The 12,896-nt window shown below is 32.7% G+C and overlaps 2 protein-coding genes across 5 annotated transcripts in view; one reads left to right on the forward strand and one right to left on the reverse strand.

Moving 5' to 3' along the window:
- The window catches only part of LOC149807290 (eukaryotic translation initiation factor 2D-like), a 67,706-nt gene extending 62,964 nt beyond the window's left edge, over nt 1-4,742 (reverse strand). The window contains exon 1 of one of the 2 annotated variants that reach the window (XR_016422274.1): nt 4,493-4,742. Coding sequence is in view for 1 of the 2 variants with exons in the window: in XM_089964888.1 (XP_089821014.1) it covers nt 4,493-4,548 (56 nt within the window). In the remaining variant the exon portion in view is untranslated. The remainder of the gene's footprint in view (nt 1-4,492) is intronic. The other variant, XM_089964888.1, reaches the window with a different exon arrangement.
- Nucleotides 4,743-4,853: 111 nt separating this feature from the next.
- The window catches only part of LOC149807291 (sperm flagella and cilia-associated protein 2-like), a 122,196-nt gene continuing 114,153 nt past the window's right edge, over nt 4,854-12,896 (forward strand). For all 3 annotated transcript variants that reach the window (XM_089964851.1, XM_089964859.1, XM_089964867.1), the window contains exons 1-4: nt 4,854-5,008; nt 7,097-7,199; nt 11,273-11,525; nt 12,454-12,671. In XM_089964851.1, coding sequence (XP_089820977.1) covers nt 4,951-5,008; nt 7,097-7,199; nt 11,273-11,525; nt 12,454-12,671 — 632 coding nt within the window. In that variant the 5' untranslated portion in view covers nt 4,854-4,950. The remainder of the gene's footprint in view (nt 5,009-7,096; nt 7,200-11,272; nt 11,526-12,453; nt 12,672-12,896) is intronic.

Genomic DNA, 12,896 nt, shown 5'->3' on the forward strand with positions numbered 1-12,896 from the left:
ACCAGTATGACAATTTATGGAGATCTGCAATTACTGTACTGAAATTGAATTAAATTACTCTGGCCATATACTAGTATCCATATGATTTAGACTGTGTAAAAATCACTTTCCAATGAATTGTTTTAGATACACCATTTAACTGAGCAGATAATCGGATTTCTTCCCCTCCATTAAAATCTGTCTTTCGAAGTAATTTGACATTTATGATGCGTTTTTGAAGCTAAACAGGGAAAATAACACACACTTTCATTTAATTTTAATACTGAATGCTCAAAAAACTCTTAACCCGAAAACTGTAATTTAATTATATTTAGATCATTGTTTTCAATGCAGGCTTGTAGAGAGTGTGGGGGGGGGGAGTAGGGTAAATAAATACCAAAGTAGACAGGGAAAAGACAATGGATTTGATACCTTTATTTACATTGATGAATTTAAGAATCTTATTGGAATACATTCAATGAATATTCAAATAGGAGAATTTGATATTCATTACAGCTGTAAAACAAAGCTGTCTCAAGAGATCTCTAGATTTTGTATCTTCATTGATATCGGATTGCAAATCAGCAACATTTGTCCAATATTAAAAGGCCAAATAGGCTAAGATACATTGTGTAAAAAAGTTAGTCAAATTCAGATCAATGCTTCTTTGAGATAAATCTGTCTAAAAAAATTTATTTTAGTAATGGCAGCCATATTCCGTTGCAAAACTGCATCATCTGTATAACTCTGAATGGTGTTCAAACTAGGACACATTCAATCTAATTTGGTCAAATTCTGTTGTGCAGTTATTTAGAAGTTGTTGATGATTTTACCATTTTAAGAAGAGCAGTCAAATTTAATGGCAGAATGGCATTATTTGCACAAACTTGCAAGCCCTTCATGCCAGAATGCTTTCTTGACATTTTGGTCAAATTCTGATAAGTGATTTTATTTAAAGGCATGTCTATTTCTAGTAACAGTGGCCATATTTCATACTGAATTTATATCATGTGTATAAATTTCAAAGCCCTAAATACCAGAATGTTTTCTGTCAAAATTGCTCAAATTCTGATGAGAACATTCTGAGGATTAATTTAAATATTATTCTATATTAGGTACCAGTGGTAAGATTTTATGGTGGATCAGTATCATTGGTAAATACATGAAAGGGCTTCATCCCAGGATGCTTTCTGCCAAGTATGGTCAAACTCTATTCAGCATTTTTGGAAAAATGTTCTAATTTAAACTAAGGGTGCCATTTTTATGATGGTGGATTCTTAAAACACAAGAACAGAAGCATTACCATTCTAAGGAAAAAACCTCAAGAAAAAACCTTCAGCATTGGACTTATTTGGATTTCCACTAAAGTTTAATCAGAACCTTTATATTCGGGACTTGCGTCTATAATTCTAGGATTAATTTGGGACTTAATTCACAATAGTGTAAGTTCTTTTTTTTTCATTTTCACTTTGTAATCAATGGAAATAAATTATCTGTTGAATTTTACAAAGCTTGTTGCTTTTCACTCTTTTCTGTTACTATTTTAAGTGCATAGACTTGTAACAATAAGCAAGAGAATATATAATGCACCATAACAGAAATACCTGTAATTTGATACAATTTCTGATTTTCTTTCACAAATTAAGATTTCTTTTCACAAGTGTGTGTGTGATTTGGATTTTTAACATAGCTTTAACAATTTTTCAGTCATAACGCTACGATGTCTGCAGTGTGGCAGTTTATAGCGACGCCTAACACTGGGGTATCATGTCGCAGACATGTAACATTATGTCCCACCCAGTCAAATTATCCTGACACCAGGCTGACCAGTCCTAACACTAACCTCTTAATGCTGAGTGACAAGCAAGGCAACTGTTAGTACCATTTTTGTAAGTCTTTGGTGTGACTCGACGGAGGAATGAACCCACAACCTCCCGCATCCGAGGTGGATGCTCTAACCACTAGGCCACCAGAGCAGTCCTTTTCACAAGTAATTAATCATAATTTTTGAAAATTTCTTCTACCTCGACAATACTAAATATTTAGTTTGACTATTACCTTTTGTTCCGGTAATTCCCTTTGCTCCAGTAAATCTAGGAACCACCTCTGGAGGGGGGAAAACACAATAAAAAAGACTGGCGAACCTACAGAGCATTCATCTACCATGTTTTTTTTGTTCCGAGATCAAGTTGACGTGTAAGGGAAAGGTCACTCAGAAACAAGCAAGAAAATATCTGAATATGTTCTTTGTGCTTGGGCAAAGTCCCAAAACAGGCCACCCAAAGACTGTCAGTGAGTCTACATCACCTAGAATGCAATCACTTCCTAGAAAAATATTTTCACTGTAATTTATCCAACAGTTATTTATTCTAAACACTTGTTTTCTTCATGCATGCCATGTTATTACCTGACCCATGAATTTAGGGGATTGACAGACCAAATGAAACTTTCAACAAGAGATGTCCCTTTGCATAAATCCTAGGTCAGTCTGGGCAGAAAATACATTATGCTTAATTGAGTGTTCATTCATATAAGATAAGAATTCTTTATTTGAGACTGCATAGTCCATACATCTAAATTAAAAAATATAAAAGTATGTTAAACATAGATGATATGTATTTATGTTTAAATATAGATACATCTACAACTATAGCATTGTTAAGAATAAAATTATGTAAGACATTTAAGTGTAATTTGTTTCATCTATCTATAATCTGAGAATTTAAACAAATATGATAGTTCCACGAAAATTTCAAGATAAAGTTCTTACATTGAGAAATTCTTGTCATCATTAAAAGCACATACTTTCTCATTAATTTTTCTAAACTGAATACATGATAGTTTACAAACTGGGTTGAGGGACTGTTCCACCATGGAAGGCTTAATGGAAAAAAAGACTATTATTATAACCAATAACAAGTTTTCTTTTCATACATTCACTAAAGTTTGTAAACAGAGGAAGGCAGCACATTGTACATCAATATGATCAGAATAATCTAATTTTTAAATTCAAAGAACAGTTTCTAAATTTATGCAAAGCATATTTGTTCAAGTACACAAATATCTGTAATGTCTCATAATATCATCATTTGATCGGTTACTTTAAAATATGACCCATATATGTAACCAGTGACATATTTGTCATAAAAATTAAGCAAAGATTGCACATCTATTTGGTCTCAACTTACAGCGGTCATAAACTTTTATATCACATACCTAAAATTTACAGTATTTTGTGTGTTGGCTTTCTTTCTCCATGATTACATGTTATGTATAATTGTATTTTGTAATTTACCTTGATCCAAAATCAACTTCACTGTACCTGACTAGGGACATTGATTTTGTAAACAAAAATACATAGCTAATATTTCTCTATGAGTGTAGACAACAAATTAGGATCATTATCAATGGAGGTAAACATGTTTATCTTAATTGGAGTATAGGACATTGGTATAACCCCCATGGAAAAACCTGGTGTACCTGGTGTTCACATGTCCTTTATTATAATTTTAGTAATATACCTTATCTTACTGGGAATGTTCTAGAAATTAACTTTTGACCCTCATCCTGGTTCTATTTTTGTGTCTTAGTTTTTTATATAATGTTGTTTACTTAAAAATTACTCATCCTAAATTGCCTTAACAGCTTGAATCAGAATTAGACTTATTTATTGTTGTGTTCAGTTTTTCGTTTTGGTAGAATATTATTCATCCAAATTATTATTTGCTGGTAATACAAAGTGCTCATCAGTATTTTTCTTGGACTGGAACATTCAGTTGGAATTACATTGAATTCGGACAAGAATGGATAAAATTGTATTGCATCAAAAGATTCTTAGCACAATGCCACAATCCAGGCACATTACCATGTTTGAGACTATGGGATATCAGAGCATTCAATATTGGAACTTATTTTGAATACCTTTGTAATTCATTTGGAATTTTTTCCATTTGGACTTGTAATTTGGGATTTAATTCACACTATTGTTAAGTTCTTTTTAAATTTTCATTTTGTATTCAAGGGAAATAAATTATTTGTTGAAATTTACAAAACCTGTTAGTTTTCGCTTGTTTCTGTTACTTCGTTTAAGACCATAGAGTTGTAATACATGTAACTATCAAAATTCCTGGAGAACAGCTTATTCAGAATGATCTCTGACTTATTCAGCTCTTCAATGCCTAAAAAGCAACATTGCTATTGATGTGTTAAAATCTATTTTAGGCGAGGTATTGTGATTTAAAAACAAAATTACTGGACATTAAATATCTTGAAAAAATATTCTTGCTGTGATTTATTAAAAGAATAATATTACATCCATTCTTCAATTTTGTTTTTAAAAAATATCCTGGATCGAACGAAAATCACGGGTCCTGACCCCTAAAAATGAAATTGTCTGCTATATTAGGATACAGTGCCCGACGAAAACCTGCGATTGGAGATAAATTAACAAGGGTGTTCATAAAAAAATAGAAGAATTTCCACTTCGGAAATAGTATCGTTTGTCTACGTTTACCTATCAGACCCTTTCATTAGGGTCTGCGTTTTCACTTGAAATGGTTTCTTGAACATTTCTGGGGTTCAGTTGTCGCAATGAAAAACCGGAAATAATGGGCCTAAGTTTAGAGCGAGTACGGGTCTTTTCAGCGGACACGACTCGCTAAATGTTCTAAATTTATGTTACCAATAGAATGATATACGCAATGCAGATTTTAATTTTTATATAATCTTAACTCAAATTTATAACGAGACATAAAATATTTAACACGATTTTAAAATGTAAGCCCAAATAGAACGCTAAATTATGAACCAATGAAACGCTTTGTCACAAATTTAAGAAGCGAATCAAATTATCGAACATATAGTGATAGGAAATTGTAGTCTTGGTTACTGGTACTAGCAATATGGAGGAAGTTTGTTGCATTTATGTAGAGTGAAGCCCATACACTGTGAATCCTCGTTTAACTACTAGAAATGACGGAAATTCTATGTCGCTGGCTCAATGATGAACTTTCCGTTTCACAGAAAATAGGTGTGTATGAGAAGAAATTATCAATATTATTTTAGTATAATTTTAGCGAGTGTGGGTTTTGTGGCTCCAGATTTACAGTAACGTAAGGATTACTTACTGTAATTTTTACAGTATAGGACTTGGTGCTTGTCTACATCACAGTAGCCTTATTGCTATGTGCAACGGCGTATCTTTAAAATATACTAAATTTACCGTGTTTCATTCTTTCTTAAAACAAATGAAGCAATAGTGTATTCATTGTTCGAAAACAAACGAAAGAACAACGATCTTGTCCAACGAAACCTAGTAGTTACAAAATCTAACATAATCAGTTTGAAAAAATTATGACGGTATTGTAAAAACAATTGTTGTTAGAATAAAATATCAGAGTTAGTGTATGACCTTTTATCATTCCTTAATTGTCATTGTTGTTATTGTTGTTTTGGGGTTTAACACAATTTCTCAGCACAAGACAGATTATATAAGGCATCCAGTATAAGTGGCGGAGGAAGAACCCAGAAAAAACCCAGTAAGAATCACTGACCCGTGGAAAACTACTGGCAACTTTCTCCCATATCCACAGTGTCCGAGCCTGAGATTCAGTCACATGTGGACAGAGGTGAGATAGCATTGATTGGTAAAAGTTATCACTTTAGACCAATTGGCCCCCCAGGGATCCGATTGGCATCATGAATATGTAGAACCTTAACCTCTGAATGTGATGTTTTTGGAGCTTCAAAAGTGTTTTGCATCCCTTCATAACTTATTTCTCTAGAAGTGCAAATAATCAGGGACAGAATCAAATGTTACAGGGGAAGGTTTTATTTTCATTTATTGTAATCCTTACCATTATCAAAGAATTTTTTATATAAAAAAATTGTTCAAAATGAGTGAAGTATCAAGATTCTATTAAAGATTGATATTGAAAATTTATTGTTAAAGTAAAATTGCTTATTTATCAAATAGAAACTCCTACTACTTTTATTTGAATAAGCAAAAAGGTAGAGAATTCTGATTTAATTATGAAATATGTAATAAAAGTATGTTTTTCTTGTAATGTTCTGCAAATTTTAATTACAAAGAACCAACTTTGAATGTTGGTAATGACAGATCCACATAAAACTATGTATGATGCTGTAAAATTCTAAACAGTGTTACTGATGCAGTTAATAGCTGTGAATCACATGGCTAATACATGTTGAGCAGCAGACTGGATGCCTATTACGGCAGGAAGATTATTTGTCAAAACAGTTGGTAAGGGATTTTATGAGGACATTCTGACTGGAAAATATAGTATTAGCAAAATGGTTTTTTTTCTTCATGATATGCACCTTGTTCATTTCACAACTGATAATGGTAGGATTTTTGAAAAAATTTCTGTCTGCATGACTCAATATTGATCTGTGAAACAAATGTTGAGATTTTGATGTCATGAAGAGATTCATTCCCTCAAGAACTTTGTCATTATGAAACTGCATCAAAATAGGTTGTCGGATGATACAAATATAGTTAAGGCTCTTCTCAAAGTTTTTTACTGAATAAAACCAAAATGAAAAAATATTAAATAAGATTTGTTATCAGAATTTTCACATTTGTTACAGCAGCAAATAGTGGTCTTTTATTAGGAGAGTGGGTCAGTCAGAGTAAAGTATTAATAACAGAGCTTATGCTCCACAGTTCTCACAAAATTTCATGTCCTGACACATATGGTACCTGCATGAGATTAAGTCTTTCAAATAAAAACTGTTTTAGTAAATAATTTTTTGAACACATATGTTCATATGGAGGTTTAAATCACTTAATTTGCCTTTTACTAGATGAAATTTAAAGAAAATTAGACCAGCTAAATTGTTTTTAATTTCATCGAAACAATTTGGTTGCTCCCATCATAGGCTTTAGTGTGACGTGTCACAGGCAACCTGCATACACCCTGTCCTGATTACAGTACATGGTCAGATGACAGCACTGATCTTTGCAACTGGTAACATTCCTTCTAACATAATTAAGGGTAGATCTGGACTTTTTTTTAATACATTCTCAAATATAAATTATTTTATTGCATTTTAGTTGCCTTAGAGAACCTTTTACAAATATTATTTTATTTTTCAGAGCAAACTACCTTTCCCAAAGATTTTTCTTCAGGTTATCTCATTGGAGAGGTTTTGCACAAGCATGGTCTGCAAAATGATTTTGATCAGTTCTCACAAAGCAAGTAAGTGAATTTCAAAATTTACAAGTGTTAAATTCAGGGACCAGCCTGGGGGTAACTAGGCAAAAAAGTCATCTTGAGGTGTCAAATTTAACTCAGAATTACAAGGGGATTTACCTGTCACCTTGAAATCTATGTAACATTGGCAGAAAATGAATGCATTGTATAGCCATCCCTTGCAGAAGTGAAATGTTTGTTACAAACTTACAGCAGAGTTGCAATGCACACAATGGTTTGCTGGAAGTGGGTGCTGTATAATTATTATTATTATTATTATTATTATTATTGCATGTACTATTATCCTTGTTATTATTATGTTACCAATATGTTAGCTTAATACACTATTTAACTATATCTTATAATACATGTATATTATTCTCACCCAAATTTGTTTTCCACACATGATCACCTGACCATGTTCACTTTAATCCATCCTATAAATTAAATCTTTTATGAAGAATCTCTTAGCAAATTTGACATATTGACACCTTTGAGTTGACTGACAGTGTGACTAGAGTATGGTGAGTACAAGCAAATAAGAAATGTTTACATATTGATTTATATCATATGGCTTTATCTAAACAATGCCTTCCCCATGAAGCAAAGGTCTAGTTTGCAGACACTGTCAGTATACTCCAGTGGCCACTTGTAGCAGTGAGAAACCATTATTAATTTACTAATCTTTTGTCCACTAATCAAATCGCTCCAGTGGCCTAGTGGTAAGAGCATCTGCCTCGAATGCAGGATGTCACAGGTTCGCACCCCAGCAGAGTGATACCAAAGACTTTATAAAAATGGTACTAACCGCTGCCTTGCTGGGTTAGTGTTAGAACTGGTTGGCCTAGTGTCAGGATAATATGATTGGGTGAAACATGATGCTACATGTCTGTGGCATAATACCCCAGTGCTAGACATCTCTATAAACTGCCACACTGCAGGCATCATAGCATTATGACTAAAAAAATTGTTTAAACTATGTTAAAAATCCAAACCAAACACACACACACACATACACTCTGTCTGCTGATCACGGAAACCAAAGGTGACTACTACATACATGACTATTAAATAGAAAATTTGATGTTGGGGAAATGAAAATTAAAATTATAATGGTTAATGAGACCAGGTAATCATTTTTATTATTATGATTATTATTATTATTATTATTATTATTATTACATGTATTACTATTATTATTATAAAGGTGTTGTTCATACAGGTTTAACACTGTATGAGCATGTGTATTTTATAACAGTAAAAATAAAATAAAAAATTTCCAATGTTTCAAACAAAATTATACAACGGTCTTCCTCATGAGACAATATTATACATGCAGATAGACACACAAAAAGTGTAGAAAAGTAAATATTTACATCTTGGCACAAAGAGGAAAAACTATCTGGAATTTTGACTAAAGAAAGACCTTGTTTAATGATGCACAATCTATAGATATGCATTATTATTTGCTTTTGTCTTTACACCCCATATAAGTGCCACAATGAGAAATATAAGAAAGTATCAGCATATTATGGGAATGTGCTGGAAGGTATCTTGAGTGCAGGTCAAAAGTGAGTAGCCACCTGAGTAAGAAAAGTTAATGTCATTTAGCGAAATATGCATTGGTCACAGCATGCATGATTATTATTCCACATGCTTGATTTCATGTGTGCATGATCGGAAATTGTTTGTAGCAAGTTGGTTATGAGATGTAAACAAAACCATGGCAAATCAGGGTAAGGAAATAGCTGAAAGAAGCAGACAGTAATTCAGTGAGTAAAGAAGATTTTAGCTGTAGACAAAATATCTGAAATAACTGGAATATCACATGCCACAATTTAGTAATGTTCGAAAAGGTTCCACAATAGGTGACCCATAGAAATTGAGAAATAAGTTGGACATTTTGAGCAAAATGTTAGGTCAAGTAATTTCTCACCTTGTTCATCATAACCTTTTACAGTGAAGACAATCTTTTCATGCTTGAGCATAGATTTAATGAGTTTGTCACTGTTCTTGGTTTTCAAAATAGTGTTGATGGAAGATTGAAGTCAAGTTAAGGATTCTGGACATACATTATCAGGAAGCAAACTATAATTTCTCCACAGAATTGTACATCACATATTGTACAGATCAAAGAGATATAACTGGACAGTTGGAAATTAGTAGTCAAAAGAATTTTTAGTGATGAAGCTGTAGATTTTTGGCAAAGATCAAAAGTTTATTTTTGGAGAATACATGATGAAGAATGGAAACCGTGGCATTTATGTCTGTACAATGCACATTGGTCATTCAAGAACATTTTGGCCATGCTTTACGGGTTGCATTATGTCATTGGTGCTGGAAATATGACCCTGTTGAAGGAAAAAATTTAAATGGTCCAGGAGACAAATGTCATGGGTCCTATAAGCAGAAAAACAATGAAGTGCAATTTTCACCCTTCTGTTCATGTGCTGGTGAAATAGCTAATTGAAAACAATGTCTTTTATACACCTAAGCATCTGCCTAAATGAAAATATGTCAGAAATATGTTTTTGGATGTATTGAAAAGTAACCCAAAAAATATGCTTCCAACTCCTCATTTCAGGCAAAAATGAAATGAATTTCCAGGGGACAATGAGCTAAGGGTTTGTGGGGTGCTTGATGAAGAAATGATTGTTCTAGTCTTCCCATAAATATGTTAGTATAAAAAGGCGCCATTTTGGTTCAGATTGCTGTACCATTGATGTAAATATAATTTTTGCTGATTAAACCTGATGTTGTTCAACTTAGTACATGGTTCAGACAAAGTGTTCTGTAAAGGGCAAAAGGTCAGGATGGCTCTTCCTAGCAAGCATGTTTGTCCTCATCATGTGGAATGTTGAGGGTTTCATGTACATTTTGTACATGTATATAATATTGGTATATATAATGTGTTGTTAAAAAACAGTTTCCAGATGTTTTGAGCTAAACAGGCTCTTCATCACAGGAAGAAATAATTTGAAAAAGCAAAACAAATACTATCACATAATACACAAAAAGGAAGAAAATCATAAATGTTTACATGATTGAATGAAATGGAAAGTTTATCCCCCAAAAAGAGTTAAATAAGTTAAAATTTTAGATGAAAACCATTATGAAAATATGTAAAATGCATATCTATTTTGTGTTGTGGTTAGAATTGTAAAGATTTGTCAAACAAAAAAAAAGTATTTAAAGTTGGATGATCCACATAAATGCATGTTATCTGTTTAGAAAACCAACTTAATTTTAAATAATTCAGGTTAAAGACCAGGGACAGAAATCATACATAGCAAGTAACAATACCATCCTAGACCAGAAACTACCTGACACAGTATCTACTAAAATTTGTTTCACGGTGAAGTTGTGCTTAGAGAAGGTAGAAAAGGAAATAAGAATGTTGAAGAAAAATACTTAATAATAATAATAATGATAATAGTATTTTCTTTTGTTAGTATTGATTTGTGACTAGTAGCAAATCATAATTGACTCAAATTGTGTGTGAAAATCAATTGCTTTTGCCAATCATATCATGTAAACTTTCACTGAGCTGGACTTTAAAAGTTGCACTTCATTGGAATAAGCGGATCCACATGCCGAAATTTATTCCTGACATAATGGGGTTATCAGCTTAACAGGGGTCGAGATAAGTGGGGAAAAATTAACATAACAAACAAGGATTTTTTCAAGACTAGAACAAAACTATGGACATACTCAGGTTCTCGAGATAACCAAGGCTGAGATAAGTGGGTTTGATCATATATATATATATATATATATATATATATATATATATATATATATATATATATATACACACACACACACATATGTCCCTCAGATCCTCAAATACAATATTGCTACACCAGTTCTAATACCTTGGTCCATAAAAATGTGCAGAAGTTGTTGAAAATTACATTTTGCATGGTGCCATGGTCAAAGGTAGCATTAAGATTTCAGACACCTAATAATGGATTTTTCTGCCACAAAGTTTGACATTTAAAATATCAGAAAATGCATTACTTTCTATGTTGTATGAGAATAATTTCTTCAGCTCTTTTAAAAATCATAATTATCCACAGAACCGCTGACTCGAAGCTCAACAATTTTATGCTGCTTGAGCCCACATTACATCTGTTGGGAATTCCGTTTGATATCAATCTAGCCCGAGATGTTATGACAGAGAAACATGGTGTGGCCACTCGCCTTATGTACCAACTGTATGTGGCTCTGAACAACAAAAAGAAGGCCAATCTTACAGGTGTTGCCATGGAAACCATGAGACCAGCTGCTCCAGCTAAGCTAAATGCAGTTGAAAGTGGAATATATAAAGATGTAAGTGAATATACAAATGTAAAATTTTTACTTTTTATTTTATTCAGTAAAATTGGACTTGTGTAGAAAATCTAGAATTTATATATTTCAAAGAGTAATAATATGGTAGTATATATGGATAATCAAGTAGTGGGAAATCCTCGATTAGTGCTAGTGTCATGATATCAAAATCTTTTTACATTTACCCATATAGGAATATTTTGGATGTGGATGTTTTCTTTAATCAAATGGCATTTTTATTAAATTCATACTTACTTGGCAAAGCATATTATGTTATGACCTTGTCTGTCTGTCCATCTATCAATTTTGGGGTCAGAAGTTTAGAGGTCAAGGTCACTGACTGGAAAATGGTTTCCACACAATAACATTAGCTCTACATGATAATATTTTACAGATTTTATATATTTTAAATCCTTTATCTTTTTTTTACTTCTTTACCTATTATCTTTTATCTTGCACTTTTTTTTAAATATTATTTGAAGTTTTTTACAGTTCTTTTATTTTACATTTTTAAGAAATTTCCATTTAAGCTGCACTATAGGGCCAGTATTGTACTGATGAACCATTAAATCCTACTACATCCATTCATCCATCCATCCATCCATCCATTTGATTTTGCAGTCAAAGGTCAGTTCATTGTGACTGAGAGAAGAAAAATTGTTTCAGCACCATGGCATTAGTAGTCTAACACAGACCGGGACCAGACTTTGTGGAAGGTTTGCACCTTGGTAAGGACGAGACCTGATAATTATGTGATGAGCATGTCAGAAGGTCATGGTCATGATGACTGAAAGAATAAACTTATTTCTGCTCAGAAATATCAGTTATTGACCATGTACCTTTACCACAGTGTTTGGATTACCGACATACAGATAATAAAGATAGAAGCCTGTTGATTTTTGTTTCTCTTCTTCATTTTGGCATACAGAGACTGAAGCATATAACACCAAGACAAACAGATCTGGATCTTAACAACTTAGTAGAACACTACCATGAAAAACAAATTGAGATGGAGAAGACAGCATTTAGAGAGAGGTTCTTGGAGCAGGAAAGGATTCGGCAACAGCAGCAATCTCAACGGCAAAAGCTTCTGGAAAGATCTCGGGAAATGCGGCTCAAGCAGAGTGAAATGGTGGCCAAATTACAGTAAGTCATCATTAGGTCCAGTTTAATTATGCCTATAAACAATGTAACAAAAAGATAAAAACTGTACAATGTATTTCATTACCTCCGGGTCCATTTTCTCTTGTCTATCATCATCCTTCAGTGTATGTAATAAATGGAAGTGCAGAATATATACCTCAATATTTTGAGACATTCTAAAAGTATTTTGTCCTTTAATGTATTACATATAGTGGTATTGGATAGCTA

This window comes from Sinohyriopsis cumingii, chromosome 1 (assembly GCF_028554795.1).
Source record: "Sinohyriopsis cumingii isolate HCF-2022 chromosome 1, ASM2855479v2, whole genome shotgun sequence".
NCBI classification, from domain to species: Eukaryota; Metazoa; Mollusca; class Bivalvia; order Unionida; family Unionidae; genus Sinohyriopsis; species Sinohyriopsis cumingii.